General features: G+C 43.7%; 1 protein-coding gene across 1 annotated transcript in view; it reads left to right on the forward strand.

Moving 5' to 3' along the window:
* The first annotated feature begins 316 nt into the window (after positions 1–316).
* Positions 317–22,908, forward strand: part of LOC106608375 (kinesin-like protein KIF3C) — a 36,185-nt gene continuing 13,593 nt past the window's right edge. The window contains exon 1 of the mRNA XM_045721253.1: positions 317–4,481. Coding sequence (XP_045577209.1) covers positions 3,045–4,481 — 1,437 coding nt within the window. The 5' untranslated portion in view covers positions 317–3,044. The remainder of the gene's footprint in view (positions 4,482–22,908) is intronic.

Consider the following 22,908-nt stretch of genomic DNA (forward strand, 5'->3'; position numbering starts at 1 on the left):
AGCTACTGTACAATAGGGTATTGGAGGAGAGGGAGGGGTGGAGCTTAGCTACTGTACAATAGGGTATTGGAGGAGCGGGAGGGGTGGAGCTTAGCTACTGTACAATAGGGTATTAGAGGAGTGGGAGAGAAGAATGTGAATTATTATTGATTTTTACATGAATGGGTGTAACATGGATCTATGATAATAATGTTAACAGACTATTATAGGGAAGAACTCAATTTCCCATGGTCCCCTTGTTGCCTTCTGCAGTGATGTGGGGTGTGGTTGAATGAGTGTGTGTGTGTGTGTGTGTGTGTGTGTGTGTGTGTGTGTGTGTGTGTGTGTGTGTGTGTGTTCTCGTTCATCCCAGAAGCAGTCTCTCAGTAGCACACACAGTATCTCCGCTCTGCAGCTCCAGACATGAGGAAGAAGGATTATGGTAAATCCGTTGAAGAGTGTTTTGATTTACCGGGACGTGTGAAGGCGGAGCTTGCTTTGTTACGGATTGAACCCCATACCGACAGACAGAATGCACCGGCATCGCAACGGAACCGTCGCCCAGGCGCGGTGAGAGGTCGTAATTAGGCTATTTATCTCTGTACTGAGCGACAGCTAGGCTGATTACGGAGCTAATACCACCGGTTAACGCGATCCATTCTGTGGATTAAATCATTACTATTGCCGGTGAGAAACACACGGATGGATAGAATTAAAAATGAGAGTATAACATCTACAAATGATTATATAATAATCGATATGAGAAGGCCTGGATGCCAGAGAGATTCTAGTTGAAAACAGACAGAGAGAATTTTAGAAAATACATAAAATAAACGTGTTTTAACTGAGAGACCAGCGACAGGTTACGATTATAAATATTATTAATATGATTCATTAACTGGCTAATGTAATGTTATTGGTAAACAGGCTAAATTAAGGTTAGGCCTTTTTGAATACAGGTTAATTTACCCCACTAGGTCTGTAACAAGGAAGGACTTGAAAAAGGCCCGTTGTTACATTATTGTTACATTATAGCCTGCCTGTTACTATAGTCATATAGGCCTACTGAATTATTATAGCATTACTGTAATAGTGGATCACTTTATTTTACTGTTGGACTACAGAAATAACCAGTCAGTTCATTAGTAATAATATGATAAGTACATAGTAACTGCTCGAGGCCTATGAATTTGTTTAATTTGCACCATTTGGCACCATTCTATTGAAGGCAGTACCAGAAGGCATAGCTACCCACTGGTACAATAACAGATCAGATATCCCATTCAGATCAATGCCTGATCAATTCACAGGAAACAGCATCCAGTAAGGAGAAAGATATATGATATAATTGTAGATATTAATCTATAATGTATAGTGATAGAGAATAACTCATCGTCCTGATAGTAATATAATAACTCATCGTCCTGATAGTAATAGATAATAACTCATCGTCCTGATAGTAATATAATAACTCATCGTCCTGATAGTAATATAATAACTCTTCGTCCTGATAGTAATATAATAACTCTTCGTCCTGATAGTAATATAATAACTCATCGTCCTGATAGTAATATAATAACTCATCGTCCTGATAGTAATATAATAACTCATCGTCCTGATAGTAATATAATAACTCATCGTCCTGATAGTAATATAATAACTCATCGTCCTGATAGTAATATAATAACTCATCGTCCTGATAGTAATATAATAACTCTTCGTCCTGATAGTAATATAATAACTCATCGTCCTGATAGTAATATAATAACTCATCGTCCTGATAGTAATATAATAACTCTTCGTCCTGATAGTAATATAATAACTCTTCGTCCTGATAGTAATATAATAACTCTTCGTCCTGATAGTAATATAATAACTCATCGTCCTGATAGTAATAGATAATAACTCATCGTCCTGATAGTAATAGATAATAACTCATCGTCCTGATAGTAATATAATAACTCTTCGTCCTGATAGTAATATAATAACTCTTCGTCCTGATAGTAATATAATAACTCATCGTCCTGATAGTAATATAATAACTCATCGTCCTGATAGTAATATAATAACTCATCGTCCTGATAGTAATATAATAACTCTTCGTCCTGATAGTAATATAATAACTCTTCGTCCTGATAGTAATATAATAACTCATCGTCCTGATAGTAATATAATAACTCATCGTCCTGATAGTAATAGATAATAACTCATCGTCCTGATAGTAATATAATAACTCATCGTCCTGATAGTAATATAATAACTCTTCGTCCTGATAGTAATAGATAATAACTCATCGTCCTGATAGTAATATAATAACTCATCGTCCTGATAGTAATAGAATAACTCATCGTCCTGATAGTAATATAATAACTCATCGTCCTGATAGTAATATAATAACTCTTCGTCCTGATAGTAATAGATAATAACTCATCGTCCTGATAGTAATATAATAACTCATCGTCCTGATAGTAATATAATAACTCATCGTCCTGATAGTAATATAATAACTCATCGTCCTGATAGTAATATAATAACTCATCGTCCTGATAGTAATATAATAACTCATCGTCCTGATAGTAATATAATAACTCATCGTCCTGATAGTAATATAATAACTCATCGTCCTGATAGTAATATAATAACTCATCGTCCTGATAGTAATATAATAACTCATCGTCCTGATAGTAATATAATAACTCATCGTCCTGATAGTAATATAATAACTCATCGTCCTGATAGTAATAGATAATAACTCATCGTCCTGATAGTAATATAATAACTCATCGTCCTGATAGTAATATAATAACTCATCGTCCTGATAGTAATATAATAACTCATCGTCCTGATAGTAATAGATAATAACTCATCGTCCTGATAGTAATATAATAACTCATCGTCCTGATAGTAATATAATAACTCATCGTCCTGATAGTAATATAATAACTCATCGTCCTGATAGTAATATAATAACTCTTCGTCCTGATAGTAATATAATAACTCTTCGTCCTGATAGTAATAGATAATAACTCTTCGTCCTGATAGTAATATAATAACTCTTCGTCCTGATGTCGAAGGTGAAGAGTAGTGAGACGGTGAAGGTAGTAATCCGCTGTCGCCCGTTAAACCGGAAAGAGGAGGCGGCAGCGGCTGGTGTTACCCGGACACCGGGAGGAGTGGGCGGGATCGTAGAAATGGACATGCGTCTGGGTCAGGTGGTCTTACGGAACCCTCGTGGTCCGCCCGGCGAGCCTCGTAAGACGTTTACGTTCGACTCTGTGTACGACCCCTCGTCTAAACAGCGTGATCTTTACGATGAGACGGTGCGGCCGCTGATCGATTCCGTCCTAGACGGGTTTAACGGAACCATCTTCGCCTACGGCCAGACGGGTACCGGGAAGACCTACACCATGCAGGGGGTGTGGCTAGAGCCAGAGAGGCGGGGCGTCATCCCCAACGCCTTCGAACACGTCTTCACCCAGATCTCCCGCTCCGCCGCCGACCGCCAGTACCTGGTCAGAGCCTCTTACCTGGAGATCTACAGAGAAGAGATCAGGGATCTTCTGGATCCCAACGTGCACGCCCCTCATGTCCCCAACGTGCACACTCACTCCCACCGCACCCTGGAGCTGAGAGAGAGCCCGGAGAGCGGGGTGTATGTGCGTGACCTGACGTCGTGCGTGTGTAAGAGCGTGAAGGAGATACAGGAGCTGATGAACGTAGGGAACCAGGTGCGCTCGGTGGGAGCGACAGACATGAACGAACACTCTTCCCGTTCCCACACCCTGTTCCTCATCACGGTGGAGTGTTCCCTGCCTGGGCCGGACGGACGGCGGCACATCAGGGTCGGCCGGCTCAACCTGGTTGACCTGGCGGGCAGCGAGCGGCAGGCCAAGACGGGCGTCCACGGAGAACGCCTGAAAGAAGCTGCCAAGATCAACCTGTCTCTGTCGGCGCTAGGCAACGTGATCTCAGCCCTGGCAGACGGGCGTAGCGCCCACATTCCGTACCGGGACTCTAAACTGACCCGGTTATTACAGGATTCCCTGGGAGGGAACGCCAAGACGGTGATGGTGGCTACGCTAGGCCCCGCCCCCCAACACTACGAGGAGACCCTCACCACGCTACGCTACGCTAACAGAGCTAAAAACATCCAGAACAAGCCGAGAGTTAACGAAGACCCTAAAGACGCCCTGCTCAGAGAGTTCCAGAAGGAGATCGCACGGCTCCGTGCGCAGCTCAGCCACAGGGAAGGGAGGGGCAAACACAGGAAGGAGGATGGAGAGGAGGGCTGGGACGGAGAGGGGGATGAGGAGGGAGAGGAGGAGGTGGAGAAGGAGAGGACGCTGCAGGAGGAGAGGCTGGAAGAGGAGAAGGAAGCCATCAGAGAAGACGGATCACTATTGGCTGAGGAGAAGCAGAGGCTTCTGGGAGAGAAGGAGAGGATGATGGGAGATCTGAGGAAGGAGCGGGACGCCACCGAGCAGCTGACTGCCAAGTACAAGGTACCGTACACACACACACACACACACACACACACACACACACACACACACACACACACACACACACACACACACACACACACAGTGTTGAGTCAGCGTAATCCCAGTGTGCCAGATTTAAGGCTGGTGGTTGATCTGATGATCTGGAGATTAGGTCTATCACTACAACACTACACCCTAATTACTACACAGTGTTCTGAACCTAACCCTAATTACTACACAGTGTTCTGAACCTAACCCTAATTACTACACAGTGTTCTGAACCTAACCCTAATTACTACACAGTGTTCTGAACCTAACCCTAATTACTACACAGTGTTCTGAACCTAACCCTAATTACTACACAGTGTTCTGAACCTAACCCTAATTACTACACAGTGTTCTGAACCTAACCCCAATTACTACACAGTGTTCTGAACCTAACCCCAATTACTACACAGTGTTCTGAACCTAACCCTAATTACTACACAGTGTTCTGAACCTAACCCTAATTACTACACAGTGTTCTGAACCTAACCCTAATTACTACACAGTGTTCTGAACCTAACCCCAATTACTACACAGTGTTCTGAACCTAACCCCAATTACTACACAGTGTTCTGAACCTAACCCTAATTACTACACAGTGTTCTGAACCTAACCCTAATTACTACACAGTGTTCTGAACCTAACCCTAATTACTACACAGTGTTCTGAACCTAACCCTAATTACTACACAGTGTTCTGAACCTAACCCTAATTACTACACAGTGTTCTGAACCTAACCCTAATTACTACACAGTGTTCTGAACCTAACCCTAATTACTACACAGTGTTCTGAACCTAACCCTAATTACTACACAGTGTTCTGAACCTAACCCCAATTACTACACAGTGTTCTGAACCTAACCCCAATTACTACACAGTGTTCTGAACCTAACCCTAATTACTACACAGTGTTCTGAACCTAACCCTAATTACTACACAGTGTTCTGAACCTAACCCTAATTACTACACAGTGTTCTGAACCTAACCCCAATTACTACACAGTGTTCTGAACCTAACCCCAATTACTACACAGTGTTCTGAACCTAACCCCAATTACTACACAGTGTTCTGAACCTAACCCCAATTACTACACAGTGTTCTGAACCTAACCCCAATTACTACACAGTGTTCTGAACCTAACCCCAATTACTACACAGTGTTCTGAACCTAACCCTAATTAGATCCAAAATGGCGTCGCAGTCAGATGTGTGTTGGTCTTGTCCCGTGTCAGTAATTGTTTTCCTCGTTTTTTTTCTCATATAAATTTCATATATATTTTAATCTCACTTTCCATCTACGGACTGAATATACTCTCCAGCAACCCGCCCCACCCAATGTGGTACGGATCTGCTATTTTTACACTTTAGAACCGGAACCCCCATCAGAAGCTAGCCAGCTAACTAGCTACTAGCTAGTAGTCAGTTAGCCACTGCTAGCGGTCTTCACCGTTAACTCGGACACCAGCCAGCCTCAGCTCGGTCAGTACCTGCCAGTCTGCACAGCGCGATATCAACCCAGACCATATCGGACTGATTTTTCTCTACCACATCTCCGAATTCCTACTGCAAGCTCTGGACCATTCCACCTTTCCAGAAATAAGTCTCTCACCATTGCCGCTTGTTATAGACCCCCCTCTGCCCCCAGCTGTGCCCTGGACACCATATGTGAATTAATTGCCCCCCATCTATCTTCAGAGTTCGTACTGTTTGGTGACCTAAACTGGGATATGCTTAATAACACCCCAGCCGTCCTACAATCTAAGCTTGATGCCCTCAATCTCACACAAATCATCAATGAACCTACCAGGTACAACCCCAAAGCCGTAAACACGGGCACCCTCATAGATATCATCCTAACCAACTTGCCCTCCAAATACACCTCTGCTGTTTTCATTCAGGATCTCAGCGATCACTGCCTCATTGCCTGCATCCGTAATGGGTCCGCGGTCAAACGACCACCACTCATCACTGTCAAACGCTCCCTGAAACACTTCAGCGAGCAGGCCTTTCTAATCGACCTGGTATCCTGGAAGGTTATTGACCTCATCCAGTCAGTAGAGGATACCTGGCTGCTCTTAAATAAGCTCCATTCAAAAAATGTAGAACTAAGAACAGATTTAGCCCTTGGTTCTCTCCAGACCTGTCTGCCCTTGACCAGCACAAAAACATCCTGTGGCGTTCTGCATTAGCATCAAATAGCCCCCGCGATATGCAACTTTTCAGGGAAGTCAGGAACCAATATACACAGTCAGTTAGGAAAGCTAAGGCTAGCTTGTTCAAACAGAAATTTGCATCCTGTAGCACTAATTCCAAAAGGTTTTGGGACACTGTGTAGTCCATGGAGAATAAGAGCACCTCCTCCCAGCTGCCCACTGCACTGAGGATAGGAAACACTGTCACCACCGATAAATCTACGATAATCAATCATTTCAAAAAGCATTTTTCTACGGCAGGCCATGCTTTCCACCTGGCTACCCCTACCCCAGCCAACAGCTCTGCACCCCCACATGGATCACCCCAGAGAACACTGCTTCTCCAGCTGCTCCGTCTTCATATGTTTTCTCTCGTAGTCCATCTGGTCTTCATGATGGTACTCATTTCTCCTAACTGGAGATTTTCTCATTCTCCCTCTCTCACCTGTCCATCTCCTCTCTCGCCTGTCCATCTCCCTCTCTCACCTGTCCATCTCCACTCTCGCCTGTCCATCTCCTCTCTCGCCTGTCCATCTCCCTCTCTCACCTGTCCATCTCCACTCTCGCCTGTCCATCTCCTCTCTCACCTGTCCATCTCCCTCTCCCACCTGTCCATCTCCACTCTCACCTGTCCATCTCCACTCTCACCTGTCCATCTCCACTCTCGCCTGTCCATCTCCCTCTCCCACCTGTCCATCTCCACTCTCACCTGTCCATCTCCACTCTCGCCTGTCCATCTCCCTCTCCCACCTGTCCATCTCCACTCTCACCTGTCCATCTCCACTCTCACCTGTCCATCTCCACTCTCGCCTGTCCATCTCCCTCTCACCTGTCCATCTCCCTCTCTCACCTGTCCATCTCCCTCTCTCACCTGTCCATCTCCACTCTCACCTGTCCATCTCCCTCTCTCACCTGTCCATCTCCACCTTCACCTGTCCATCTCCCTCTCTTCACCTGTCCATCTCCTCTCTCGCCTGTCCATCTCCCACTCTCGCCTGTCCATCTCCCACTCTCGCCTGTCCATCTCCACTCTCGCCTGTCCATCTCCCACTCTCGCCTGTCCATCTCCACTCTCGCCTGTCCATCTCCACTCTCGCCTGTCCATCTCCACTCTCGCCTGTCCATCTCCACTCTCGCCTGTCCATCTCCACTCTCGCCTGTCCATCTCCACTCTCGCCTGTCCATCTCCTCTCTCACCTGTCCATCTCCTCTCTCACCTGTCCATCTCCTCTCCCACCTGTCCATCTCCTCTCCCGCCTGTCCATCTCCTCTCCCGCCTGTCCATCTCCTCTCCCGCCTGTCCATCTCCACTCTCGCCTGTCCATCTCCACTCTCGCCTGTCCATCTCCACTCTCGCCTGTCCATCTCCACTCTCGCCTGTCCATCTCCACTCTCGCCTGTCCATCTCCTCTCTCGCCTGTCCATCTCCACTCTCGCCTGTCCATCTCCACTCTCGCCTGTCCATCTCCACTCTCGCCTGTCCATCTCCACTCTCGCCTGTCCATCTCCACTCTCGCCTGTCCATCTCCACTCTCGCCTGTCCATCTCCACTCTCGCCTGTCCATCTCCACTCTCGCCTGTCCATCTCCACTCTCGCCTGTCCATCTCCACTCTCGCCTGTCCATCTCCTCTCTCGCCTGTCCATCTCCACTCTCGCCTGTCCATCTCCCTCTCTCGCCTGTCCATCTCCCTCTCTCACCTGTCCATCTCCACTCTCGCCTGTCCATCTCCACTCTCGCCTGTCCATCTCCTCTCTCGCCTGTCCATCTCCACTCTCGCCTGTCCATCTCCACTCTCGCCTGTCCATCTCCACTCTCGCCTGTCCATCTCCCTCTCTCGCCTGTCCATCTCCACTCTCGCCTGTCCATCTCCACTCTCGCCTGTCCATCTCCACTCTCGCCTGTCCATCTCCACTCTCGCCTGTCCATCTCCACTCTCGCCTGTCCATCTCCACTCTCGCCTGTCCATCTCCACTCTCGCCTGTCCATCTCCTCTCTCGCCTGTCCATCTCCACTCTCGCCTGTCCATCTCCTCTCTCACCTGTCCATCTCCACTCTCGCCTGTCCATCTCCACTCTCGCCTGTCCATCTCCACTCTCGCCTGTCCATCTCCTCTCTCGCCTGTCCATCTCCTCTCTCACCTGTCCATCTCCTCAACTGTCCATCTCCACTCTCACCTGTCCATCTCCTCTCTCACCTGTCCATCTCCTCTCTCACCTGTCCATCTCCTCTCTCACCTGTCCATCTCCTCTCCCACCTGTCCATCTCCTCTCTCACCTGTCCATCTCCTCTCTCACCAGTCCATCTCCTCTCCTACCTGTCCATCTCCTCTCTCACCTGTCCATCTCTTTATTTGAATTCCATGCTGTCACTTGTCCACTCAAGTAGCATACTACCATGCATCCCACTGCTGGCTTACTTCTGAAGCTAAGCAGGGTTGGTCCTGGTCAGTCCCTGCATGGCAGACCAGCTGCTGTTGGAAGCTGTGTTGGAGGGCCAGTAGGAGGCACTCTCCCCAGGGCAGTGATTGGGGACATTGCCCTGTGTAGGAAGCCACCAAACAGGTGGCCTGACTCTCTGTGGTCACTATAGATCCCATGGAGGGTGTCCTGACTCTCGTGGTCACTAAAGATCCCATGGAGGGTGTCCTGACTCTCTGTGGTCACTAAAGATCCCATGGAGGGTGTCCTGGGGTGTCCTGACTCTGTGGTCACTATAGATCCCTTGGAGGGTGTCCTGACTCTCTGTGGTCACTATAGATCCCATGGAGGGTGTCCTGACTCTCTGTGGTCACTATAGATCCCATGGAGGGTGTCCTGACTCTCTGTGGTCACTATAGATCCCATGGAGGGTGTCCTGACTCTCTGTGGTCACTATAGATCCCTTGGAGGGTGTCCTGACTCTCTGTGGTCACTATAGATCCCATGGAGGGTGTCCTGACTCTCTGTGGTCACTATAGATCCCATGGAGGGTGTCCTGACTCTCTGTGGTCACTATAGATCCCATGGAGGGTGTCCTGACTCTCTGTGGTCACTATAGATCCCATGGAGGGTGTCCTGACTCTCTGTGGTCACTATAGATCCCATGGAGGGTGTCCTGACTCTCTGTGGTCACTAAAGATCCCATGGAGGGTGTCCTGGGGTGTCCTGACTCTGTGGTCACTATAGATCCCATGGAGGGTGTCCTGACTCTCTGTGGTCACTATAGATCCCATGGAGGGTGTCCTGGGGTGTCCTGACTCTGTGGTCACTAAAGATCCCATGGAGGGTGTCCTGGGGTGTCCTGACTCTGTGGTCACTATAGATCCCATGGAGGGTGTCCTGACTCTCTTTTCAAACAACCGAAAGTGAGCAGGTGTAATCTGAATAAAGGGAAAAAGGCCCTTCTTGAACATAGGATGAGACATTCCTACCAATTTACTAGAAAACCAGTTTGGATTTAAATACAACTTTGACTGATGCCTTTAGTGAGAGGTCTAATGCTTTAATATTTAATAATTTCTGCCCTTCGAATTCATATTCATTATATAAATAGGCTCTTTTAATTTTATCTGGCTTGCCGTTCCAAATAAAATGGAATAGTTTTTGTTCATATAATTTAAAAAGCAGGTCGCTAGGTGTAGGCAGAACCATAAGCAAATAGGTAAACTGTGATATGACTAAAGAGTTAATCAGGGTGATTTCTCCCACCAATAGACAGGTATTTTCCTTTCCATGGTACCAAGATCTTATCTATTTTTGCTAACTTTCTATAAACATTTATTGGAGTGAGATAATTTCTTTCTTTTGGGATTTGTATACCGAGTATTTCCACATCTCCGTCAGATCATTTAATTGGTAAACTACACGGTAATGTAACAGTTGTATTTTTTTAATGATCCTATACGTAATATTGGATCACAAATTATTGATCATAATTTGGTTTGAATCCAGAGAGGATAGCGGAAGTATCTAGATCCTCTATGAGACCGTGGAGAGATTCTAATTGTGGTTTTAAAAGAAAACATGAATCATCGGCGTATAATGACACCTTAGTTTTTAATCCCTGGATTTCTAATCCTAGGGGTTGGCCGTCTTTGTAAATAAGAATTTGTTCTTATTAACTGACTTGCCTAGTTAAATAAAGGTCATATTTTTTATTTATTTTTTAAGTTCAGATTTGGTCCGGCTCAGACCAAAAACCAATATCCGTGGAAGTGGAAATCAAGGTCGGTCCAGACTGCACAAAGAAAAGGCGGAGGCATCGTTCCGCGCTTACTGAGGTGTACAGTGTTGCCTAAAACCGAACTTTATGAGTGCCCATCCATGTGGTAGGCCCACCATTTGTAAAGCAGGCCATTGCATTGGGCTTCATTAGTACTGATTCCTGTGTCTAGTCAAGTTGGCTATTTAAGCTCTGAATACCAACTACCTGACTTTATCGTGAGCCTATTTGCAATGTGTTTACACACCAGGAAATGCAGAAGTATTTAATTTTTTTCGCTATCATCAACTTGTCAAAAATGTACGATACAAACTTGAAACCACTGATCATGACAATGGGGTGAAATTCCGAGACAACAGTTGTGATTGTCCAGTCCATATTGTCCATTTGACTTTGAGCTGTCCTGTTTTTAAGATGTGTTTGCTAACGTGACATGTTGTTGATTGGTCGCTGTTTAGGTTAGGCCATTTGATTTGAGAAACCCGCATAATGTAAAAAAAAAAAAAAAAGTCTCATTGTCACATGTTATCGGTCAGCCTGTAGGCTACAGAAACGCCACAGAATAGATCTACTATATCCTTTATCTGCTACATGATCATTTGTTTTAATGGAATGTTGGTGGAGCGATGCGTCTCTCCAACAGCACCCTGGAGAAGCTGGTTGGTAATGGACAAGCATAATATTTTGCTCCCCTGCCTTTGACAAAGTGGGCACTGCTTATCCCAGGGTGCATCAGCGCTCACCTAAAAAAAACAAAAAACATATGCTTCTGGTTGAGAGAAATTGTCATTGTTTTGGGGGCAGAATTATGTGAGGTTTTATGTGTTGTTGTTGGAGGTGCGTCTTGGTCAGTTTTGCTCAGAAAATGCCGCCCTCGTTAATCTATCACCATATGTGGCCGCCTAATCCTGCCTAATGAGCGGGCCAGATGTGTAAATAATCCTGCCTAATGAGCAAGTCAGACGTGTAAATAATCCTGCTTAATGAGCGGGACAGACGTGTAAATAATCCTGCCTAATGAGTGGGCCAGACGTGTAAATAATCCTGCTTAATGAGCGGGACAGACGTGTAAATAATCCTGCCTAATGAGCGGGCCGGACGTGTAAATAATCCTGCCTAATGAGCAGGCCAGATGTGTAAATAATCCTGCCTAATGAGCGGGCCAGACGTGTAAATAATCCTGTCTAATGAGCGGGCAGGACGTGTAAATAATCCTGTCTAATGAGCGGATCGGACGTGTAAATAATCCTGTCTAATGAGCGGATCGGACGTGTAAATAATCCTGCCTAATGAGCGGATCGGACGTGTAAATAATCCTGCCTAATGAGCAAGTCAGACGTGTAAATAACCCTGCCTAATGAGCGGATCGGACGTGTAAATAATCCTGCCTAATGAGTAGGTCAGACGTGTAAATAATCCTGCCTAATGAGCAAGTCAGACGTGTAAATAATCCTGCCTAATGAGCAAGTCAGACGTGTAAATAATCCTGCCTAATGAGCAGGCCAGATGTGTAAATAATCCTGCCTAATGAGTGGGCCAGACGTGTAAATAATCCTGCTTAATGAGCGGGACAGACGTGTAAATAATCCTGCCTAATGAGCGGGCCGGACGTGTAAATAATCCTGCCTAATGAGCAGGCCAGATGTGTAAATAATCCTGCCTAATGAGTGGGCCAGACGTGTAAATAATCCTGCCTAATGAGCGGGCCGGACGTGTAAATAATCCTGCCTAATGAGCAGGCCAGATGTGTAAATAATCCTGCCTAATGAGCGGATCGGACGTGTAAATAATCCTGTCTAATGAGCGGATCGGACGTGTAAATAATCCTGCCTAATGAGCGGGCCAGATGTGTAAATAATCCTGCCTAATGAGTGGGCCAGACGTGTAAATAATCCTGCCTAATGAGCGGATCGGACGTGTAAATAATCCTGCCTAATGAGTAGGTCAGACGTGTAAATAATCCTGTAGTATATTTTTCTTCTACTGTGTCATGCATTGCCATAACTGTTCCTGCATAGTGCTGTGTAAACTCACCTCGGTATCCAGAGCAAATACACTTGAATACAAGCCATGTGTACTTATTTGCTATATTGACGGTGTCATGACTCTCCTGTGAAGATTCAAGGATCAGGTTACAGTGGATCAGCGTTCAATAGAGCCCTCTCACCCGCAGAGGGGCGGTTTTATGACACCTCACCTCATTGGTAAATGGTCATGCAGCAGACCGACTCCTTTTGGGTGATTGGAATGTCTTTGTGTCTTATGAAGAACTACAACATCAAACAACGGACACTGGGAAAATATATTTCAACATCCGAACGTTGGGAATGATGAGAGATGGAATATGGAAAATGAATGTCTATTTTGTGATGTTATTAAAATTGTTATAAAGACGTTATAACGGAAATATTGTAACTTGACGAGCTTTTACACGGTCTGTATCAGATACAGTACATATTTTACGTTGTGTAGAAAATATCCAGGATAAAGATAATGTTTTTGTGACGATAAGATTGTGATTTTAGTTCCCTAACGTGAGCACTGTAAATTGTGATACCTTTCCTCGTAACCAGCCACACCCCAGGGAGCCCAGAGAGCGTGTCAGAGTGACGTAAACGCCCCTTTTTACCTGAGGGTATAAAGCATTTGAGTTAAGAATGATCATATCAGACTAGAGTGACCACAAGTTGCAGCTGTGGTCTACGATTCGTCACGACCCCGCAACGCAACACGAGGTTGAAGACAAAGGAACCTCTTACATCTAGACGTTCCGCTAGCGGAACACCTGCTCCAATATCCAATGATAGGCGTGGCGCGAATTACAAATTCCTCAAAAATACAAAAACTTCAATTTTTCAAACATATGACTATTTCACAGCATTTTAAAGACAAGACTCTCCTTCATCTAACCACACTGTCCGATTTCAAAAAGGCTTTACAGCGAAAGCAAAACATTACATTATGTCAGCAGAGTACCAAGCCAGAAATAATCAGACACCCATTTTTCAAGCTAGCATATAATGTCACAAAAACCCAGAAGACAGCTAAATGCAGCACTAACCTTTGATGATCTTCATCAGATGACACACCTAGGACATTATGTTATACAATACATACATGTTTTGTTCAATCAAGTTCATATTTATATCAAAAACCAGCTTTTTACATTAGCATGTGACGTTCAGAACTAGCATACCCCCCGCAAACTTCCGGGGAATTCGCTAACATTTTACTAAATTACTCACGATAAACGTTCACAAAAAGCATAACAATTATTTTAAGAATTATAGATACAGAACTCCTCTATGCACTCGATATGTCCGATTTTAAAATAGCTTTTTGGTGAAAGCACATTTTGCAATATTCTAAGTACATAGCCCAGCCATCACGGGCTAGCTATTTAGACACCCGGCAAGTTTAGCACTCACCAATATCAGATTTACTATTATAAAAGTTTGATTACCTTTTGTTGTCTTCGTCAGAATGCACTCCCAGGACTGCCACTTCAATAACAAATGTTGGTTTGGTCCAAAATAATCCATTGTTATATCCGAATAGCGGCGTTTTGTTCGTGCGTCCCAGACACTATCCGAAATGGTAAATAAGGGTCGCGCGCATGGCGCAATTCGTGATAAAAAAATTCTAAATATTCCATTACCGTACTTCGAAGCATGTCAACCGCTGTTTAAAATAAATTTTTATGCCATTTTTCTCGTAGAAAAGCGATAATATTCAGACCGGGAATCTCCTTTTCGGCAAACAGAGGAAAAAAATCACAAAGACGGGGGCGGCCAGGTCACGCGCCTAAGCCCACAGTCCCTTGATCGGCCACTTGAGAAAGGCGATAATGTGTTTCAGCCTGGGGCTGGGATGACGACATTCTGTTTTTTCTGGGCTCTGAGCGCCTATGGACGACGTGGGAAGTGTCACGTTAGAGCAGAGATCCTTTGTAAAAGATAGAGATGGCAAAGAAGTTCCAGAAATGGTCAGACAGGCCACTTCCTGTAAAGGAATCTCTCAGGTTTTGACCTGCCATTTGAGTTCTGTTATACTCACAGACACCATTCAAACAGTTTTAGAAACTTTAGGGTGTTTTCTATCCATATATAATAAGTATATGCATATTCTAGTTACTGGGTAGGATTAGTAACCAGATTAAATCGGGTATGTTTTTTATCCAGCCGTGAAAATACTGCCCCCTAGCCATAAGAGGTTAACAGTCAATGTTTCGGTTGATTAGCTGTTCTAAGTAATGTATCTAAGATGGTGAATTTCAGTAGGACCATCCGGTTATTCTCTCCAAATCATCGTTGCCTACACTCATCACCACTCTGGGATCATCAACACGGCTGATTAGCTGTCCTCAGGAGACCACTCTTCCAGAACGAGTGCACGTAAACAGACAACTAAGGAGATTTTGTGACCTCTTGTGGACAATCAGAGACTTACACCTAAGAATGAAAGACAAGGCCATCCGAAGAGGGCCCAACAGAGATACACGAGGAAGACCTTCAACACGTAAATACATCATTACATTACTTCTTATCCAAAAGAAACGGCAGTTCGTGGAAAGGTATTAGTGTTACTGTGAGCGTAGTTTACAAATGTATCCAAGTGTTGCTTCTCTTTCTCTCGCTCTCTCTCTCTCTTTAAATCTCCATCTTGTGTAACAAGTGTCATGTTGTGTTGGTCCGCTAGGGACTTGTTTTCATCATATTAAGTTTCCAATCAATAACCTATACCGTGTGTGTGTGTGTGTGTGTGTGTGTGTGTGTGTATCTTATGTTATCATTTAGCTTGTTAGTGAATAAATAATCACATCAATTTGTGTGGTACGGAATGATCAGTGAGACCCGGGTTTGTGCAGATTTACGAGGTCTACGACATTCAGAATGAGACTGATATGAGGAAATGATGAATTAGTGAATGATATCTATATATTCTTGAGTTAATTCGGGAGATGGTAACTCATTAACTTCTTGCGGATTAGTGGGACGCTAGCGTCCCAAGTGCAATACACAAGTGCAATACATCAAAATAAAGCTTAACTTGTTGTTAATCCAGCCTCCGTAACAGATTTCAAAAAGGCTTTACGGCGAAAACAAACCATGCGATTATCTGAGGACAGCGCCCAGCACACAAATGCATAACAAATCATTTTCAACAAGAGAGTTGCAACACGAAAGTCAGAAATAGCGATATAATATATGCCTTACCTTTGAAGATCTTCTTCTGTTGGCACTCCAAAATGTCCCAGTTACATTACAAATGGTATTTTTGTTCGATAAAGTCTTTCTTTATATCCATAAAAACTCAGTTTAGCTGGCGCGCTTCAGTCAATAATCCACTTTGGTTTCAAATAAACTATTACATTTAAGACGGAGAATCGTTATTGTCTTTACCGGAGAAAAATACCAAAGAACGCGCTCTCTTCCACGCGCTTGGAAACACTACAGCCAAAATGGGAGACACCTAGAAAAACTACAATTTCTGGCTCATTTTTCCAAAAACCAGCATGAAACTCTTTCTGAAGACTGTTGACATCTAGTGGAAGCCCTAGGAACTGCAATCGGGCACGATTTCGTCCTATTTTAAAAGTGCAAGCCATTGAAATCAGTGGTAGGATGAAATATTTTTTGGGGGGGGGATTGTTTGTCCTCGGTGTTTCGCCTGCCATTTCAGTTCTGTTATACTCACAGACATTATTTTAACAGTTTTAGAATCGTTAGAGTGTTTTCTATCCAAATCTACCAAATCTATTATATGCATATCCTAGCTTCTGGGCCTGAGTAGCAGGCAGTTTACGTTGTGCACACTTTTCATCCGGACGTCAAAATACCGCCCCCTATCCCAAAGAAGTTAAACAAACTTTTCCTGTGGTGCCCCACATTCCAAATGAGTTAATTGTTACATGATTCATTTATTCAAGTAATAATTAAACGTAGTAGGTAATTATTCGATGAATGGCAGTTGTCGTGTCTTGACTATCATTAATGTGTTTGACTGTTATTTTATAAAATAATTACATACCACGTTCAATTATTACGCGATTCAATTAATCATATAACAATGAATTAAGTAGTAACGGGAAAGTTATTTAACGAGTTACTATCACCCGGCTAAACTCTAAAGATATAAAAATCAGTCAATTCATTCATTCTTATTTACCTTCAGTTTTCATTCTGAATGTCACAAAATTCTTGGATATCTGCACGAACCTGAACATAAATGATGAATCAGCGATATACATATTGGCTTAATTTTTTATTTACTAACTAACTAAATAAAAATGCAAATACTTTGCACATGAACAGCCGCTCATTCGAAATAATTGCAATGTACATATTTAGGTGTGTATATGTCTTTGCTGTCTCTCTGTTGAAAACACTCAATCCATCTATCTACGGGGAGTAATTCGACAGGAAGTCTCTGGTTGTCCACCAGAGATCACCATGTCCTTTGTTGTTGTAGTAGGTGTCGGAGTGTCTGTTAGAACGGATCCTCCAGAGGTCTACCCCGTATAGTTCAGCGGGTTCTGTCCGTTAAAATAGAGTTATCTATGGTGGTGAGAGTAAATTGTTCTTTGTCTTCTGTCGAGTTTCCTAGATTAAAGTTCTTAAACAGTTACAGACTGAATGTTCCTGTGTCGTCTTCTTCTTCGATAGAGAGTTTCAGAGTTTCTAACCATTCCGTACCTTTCGGCTCACGCTGTCGGTCACGCTGGTCTAATGTGGAGCTAGAATCATTTTACACGCCCGTAGCAACCTGGCAATGTACTAGTCACTAGAGATTTAAATTTAATCATATGTTCCACAACATTTAGATGTGAATCTGATAACTGGAATGTATACATTTGTAGAGGTACAGTTATTTAGTTATACCGTCCTTAACCTCTCTAGGCAAGGCGGGACGAATTCGTCCCACCTACGTAACAGCCACTGCTATCCTGATTTTCAAAACCTTAAAAATCCTATTACTTCAATTTCTCAAACATATGACTATTTTACAGCCATTTAAAGACAAGACTCTCGTTAATCTAACCACACTGTCCGATTTCAAAAAGGCTTTACAACGAAAGCAAAACATTAGATTATGTCAGCAGAGTACCAAGCCAGAAATAATCAGACACCCATTTTTCAAGCCAGCATATAATGTCACCAAAACCCAGAAGACAGCTAAATGCAGCACTCACCTTTGATGATCTTCATCAGATGACAACCCTAGGACATTATGTTATACAATACATGCATGTTTTGTTCAATCAAGTTCATATTTATATCAAAAACCAGCTTTTACATTAGCATGTGACGTTCAGAACTAGCATACCCCCGCAAACTTCCGGGAATTCGCTAACATTTTACTAAATTACTCACGATAAACGTTCACAAAAAGCATAACAATTATTTTAAGAATTATAGATACAGACCTCCTCTATGCACTCGATATGTCCGATTTTAAAATAGCTTTTTGGTGAAAGCACATTTTGCAATATTCTAAGTACATAGCCCAGGCATCACGGGCGGCTATTTAGACACCCGGCAAGTTTAGCACTCACCATAATCATATTTACTATTATAAAAGTTTGATTACCTTTTGTTGTCTTCGTCAGAATACACACCCAGGACTGCTACTTCAATAACAAATGTTGGTTTGGTCCAAAATAATCCATCGTTATATCCGAATAGCGGCGTTTTGTTCGTGCGTTCCAGACACTATCCGAAATAGTAAAGAAGTTGGCGCGCATGGCGCAATTCGTGACAATAAAATTCTAAGTATTCCATTACCGTACTTCGAAGCATGTCAACCGCTGTTTAAAATCAATTTTTACGACATTTTTCTCGTGAAAAGCGATAATATTCCGACAGGGAATCTCCCTTTTCGGCAAACAGAGGAAAAAATCCCAAAGGCGGGGGCGGTCGGGGTCATGCGCATAAGCCAGTGTCCCTTGATCGGCCACTTGAGAAAGGCGATAATGTGTTTCAGCCTGGGGCTGGAATGACGACATTCTGTTTTTTCCCCGGGCTCTGAGCGCCTATGGACGACGTGGGAAGTGTCACGTTAGAGCAGAGATCCTTAGTAAATGATAGAGATGGAAAACAAGTTCAAGAAATGGTCAGACAGGCCACTTCCTGTAAAGGAATCTCTCAGGTTTTGACCTGCCATTTGAGTTCTGTTATACTCACAGACACCATTCAAACAGTTTTAGAAAATTTAGGGTGTTTTCTATCCATATGTAATAAGTATATGCATATTCTAGTTACTGGGTAGGAGTGGTAACCAGATTAAATCGGGTATGTTTTTTATCCAGCCGTGTCAATACTGCCCCTATCCTAAACAGGTTAATGATATCACAAAACAACAACTGTTGGACGTGGTTATTCTTTAAATACCCACGGACCATTCCCAATGTTTGGATTACAGAAATATTGTTTCATTATCAAGCCTTTTGGAATCTCCTTGTAACAAAATGTTTCTTTCCCCTCCATCCCATAGAGCCCAAAGGTAGAGTTTCTACAAGGTATTTACTACCGTCATAAAATGGCTAATTTCACCCCTCTCTCCCTCTGCGAGAGAGAGAGAGCGCTGTAGAGTGGACTCACTGCAACCTGATCCTTCAGATCCTCACAGGAGAGTTATGACACTAGTCTCTCAAAGCAGTTCATTCCTCGAACACTACAGAGCATAGAGGCAGACAATTTTACGACCTCCATAAGGCGCCCTTCCTCCTCCTCCTCCCCCTTCCCCTCTGTGGGAGAGAGAGAGAGCGAGAGCGCTGTAGAGCGGACCCACTGTAACCTGATCCTTCGTATCCTCACAGCAGAGTCATGACACAGTCATCACATTAATGATAGTCACGTGACGACAACTGTTTTAATAAAACATGTTTTCCTTGCCATCAAATTAAAGTTGAAATTATAAAACCAACTCCCTGAATCATTTGTTTCAGCAGTATGATTGTAGCTACTCACCTACTTCACCTCCCCTCCTCCTTTCATCACCCCTGCTGTTTCCTGTGGGTGATTACTCCTCCTCTCCTCCCCTCCTCTTTCACCCCTGCTGTTTCCTGTGGGTGATTACTCCTCCTCTTTCATCCCTGCTGTTTCCTGTGGGTGATTACTCCTCCTCCCCTCCTCTTTCGTCCCTGCTGTTTCCTGTGGGTGATTACTCCTCCTCTCCTCCCCTCCTCCTCTTTCACCCCTGCTGTTTCCTGTGGGTGATTACTCCTCCTCTCCTCCCCTCCTCTTTCATCCCTGCTGTTTCCTGTGGGTGATTACTCCTCCCCTCCTCTTTCATCCCTGCTGTTTCCTGTGGGTGATTACTCCTCCTCTCCTCCTCCCTCCTCTTTCATCCCTGCTGTTTCCTGTGGGTGATTACTCCTCCCCCTCCTCTTTCATCCCTGCTGTTTCCTGTGGGTGATTACTCCTCCCTCTCCTCCCTCCTCTTTCATCCCTGCTGTTTCCTGTGGGTGATTACTTCTCTTCTATCACAGAACCAAAACAATAGCATCATCCATTACCCCTTAACTTCTCTGGGCTACGTGGGACGTGACCGTCCCACACTATTCAACAGCCAGTGAAATAGCATGGTGCGAAATACAAAACAGCAAAAAATCTCATAATTTCATTTTCTCAAACAATCAACTATTTTACACCATTTTAAAGATAAGACTCTCGTTAATCTAACCACATTGTCCGATTTCAAAAGGCTTTTACGGGCGAAAGCATAAAATTAGATTATGTTAGGACATAAACTTCACAAGAAAATCCACACAGCCATTTTCCAAGCAAGGACATGCATCACAAAAACCAAAAGTGCAGCTAAAATATTCACTAACCTTTGATGATCTTCATCAGATGGCACTCATAGGACTCCATGTTATACAATACATGTATGTTTTGCTCGATAAAGTTCATATTTATATCCAAAAACAGCATTTTACATTGGTGCGTGATGTTCAGAAAATGTATTCCACCAAAACGTCCGGTGAATGTGCACATCAATTTACAAAAATACTCATCATAAACGTTGATAAAATTTACAACAGTTATTGAAAGAATTATAGATACACTACACATTTCAAAATAACTTTACGGAGAAAGCACATTGTTCAATATTCTGAGTACATAGCTCAGCCATCGAAGCAAGCTATACAGCTACCCGCCAAGTTCTGGCATCAATAAAACTCTGAATTAGTATTACAAATATTCACTTACCTATGCTGATCTTCGTCAGAATGCACTCCGAGGACTCCTCTTTCCACAAGAAATGTTATTTTTGTTCGATAAACTCCATATTTATGTCCAAATACCTCCGTTTTGTTCGTGCGTTCAGATCACTATCCAAAGGCATAACGCGCGAGCGCAGTACCAGAGACGAAAAGTCAAATAGTTCCATTACCGTTCATAGAAACATGTCAAACGTTGTTTACAATCAATCCTTAGGGTCTTTTTAACATAAAACGTTGATAATATTCCAACCGGACAATAGCATATTCATTCCAGGAAAAAAAGAAGGAACGGTGCGCTTGTGGGATTGCGCATCACCAAGCCCTAGGTCCTCAGGCAGTCCACTCATTGACTGAGCTACTATTCTCTGCCCAGTAACAGGAGAATGATGGAAAAACTTTCTGAAGGCTGTTGACAGCCAATGGAAGCCTTAGGAAGTGCAACGTGACCCCACAGACACTGTAGTTTCGATAGGGATTCAAAAGGAGAACTACAATTCTCAGATTTCCACACTTCCTGGTTGGATTTTTCTCAGGTTTTTGCCTGCCATATGAGTTCTGTTATACTCACAGACACCATTCAAACAGTTTTAGAAACTTCAGAGTGTTTTCTATCCAAATATACTAATAATATGCAAATATTTGACTCTGGGCCCGAGTATTAGGCCGTTTACTCTGGGCACGCATTTCATCCGAAAATGAAAATACTGCCGCCTATACCTTGACAGGTTAACCTGTCTGGATAGATATAACCCTTAACCTGTCTGGATAGATATAACCCTTAACCTGTCTGGATAGACATAACCCTTAACCTGTCTGGATAGATATAACCCTTAACCTGTCTGGATAGATATGACCCTTAACCTGTCAAGGATAGATATAACCCTTAACCTGTCTGGATAGATATAACCCTTAACCTGTCTGGATAGGTATGACCCTTGACCTGTCTGGATAGGTATAACCCTTGACCTGTCTGGATAGGTATAACCCTTAACCTGTCTGGATAGGTATGACCCTTGACCTGTCTGGATAGGTATGACCCTTAACCTGTCTGGATAGATATAACCCTTAACCTGTCTGGATAGGTATGACCCTTAAACCTGTCTGGATAGATATAACCCTTAACCTGTCTGGATAGATATAACCCTTAACCTGTCTGGATAGATATAACCCCTTAACCTGTCTGGATAGATATAACCCTTAACCTGTCTGGATAGGTATGACCCTTGACCTGTCTGGATAGGTATGACCCTTGACCCCTAACCCCTAACCCGTATGTATAGCGATAACTGTTGACCCTTAACCTTTAACCTGTCTGGATAGGTGTCGGCAGCGGTAGTGCCAGGGAAGTGTGAGGGAGCGACACATGGCCTAGTAGACAGAAAAGATGGTGGATAAATTAAGATGTGCCACTCATGTTTGGGCTCACGAGTGGCGCAGTGGTCTAAGGCACGGCATCTCAGTGCAAGAGGCGTCACTTCAGTGCCTGGTTCGAATCCAGGCTGTATCACATCCGGCCGTGATTGGGAGTCCCATAGGGCGGCGCACAATTGGCCCAGTGTCGGCTGGGGTAGGCCATCATTGTAAATAAAAATTTGTTCTTTAACTGACTTGCCTAGTTAAATAAAGGTTACATTTAAAAAAAATGCAGTTTACCATATCATTTTTTTCTCACAGTTCAGGTCTGCTTAGTTCATTTACTTTATATGAACCAGAAAAAGGAGGGAGTGAGATGTCTCGAGAGAAGGAAGGAGAGAGGGATAGGCAGAAAGAGAAGGAAGG

The sequence above is a fragment of the Salmo salar genome, chromosome ssa06 (genome assembly GCF_905237065.1).
Source record: "Salmo salar chromosome ssa06, Ssal_v3.1, whole genome shotgun sequence".
In the NCBI taxonomy this organism is placed as follows: Eukaryota; Metazoa; Chordata; class Actinopteri; order Salmoniformes; family Salmonidae; genus Salmo; species Salmo salar.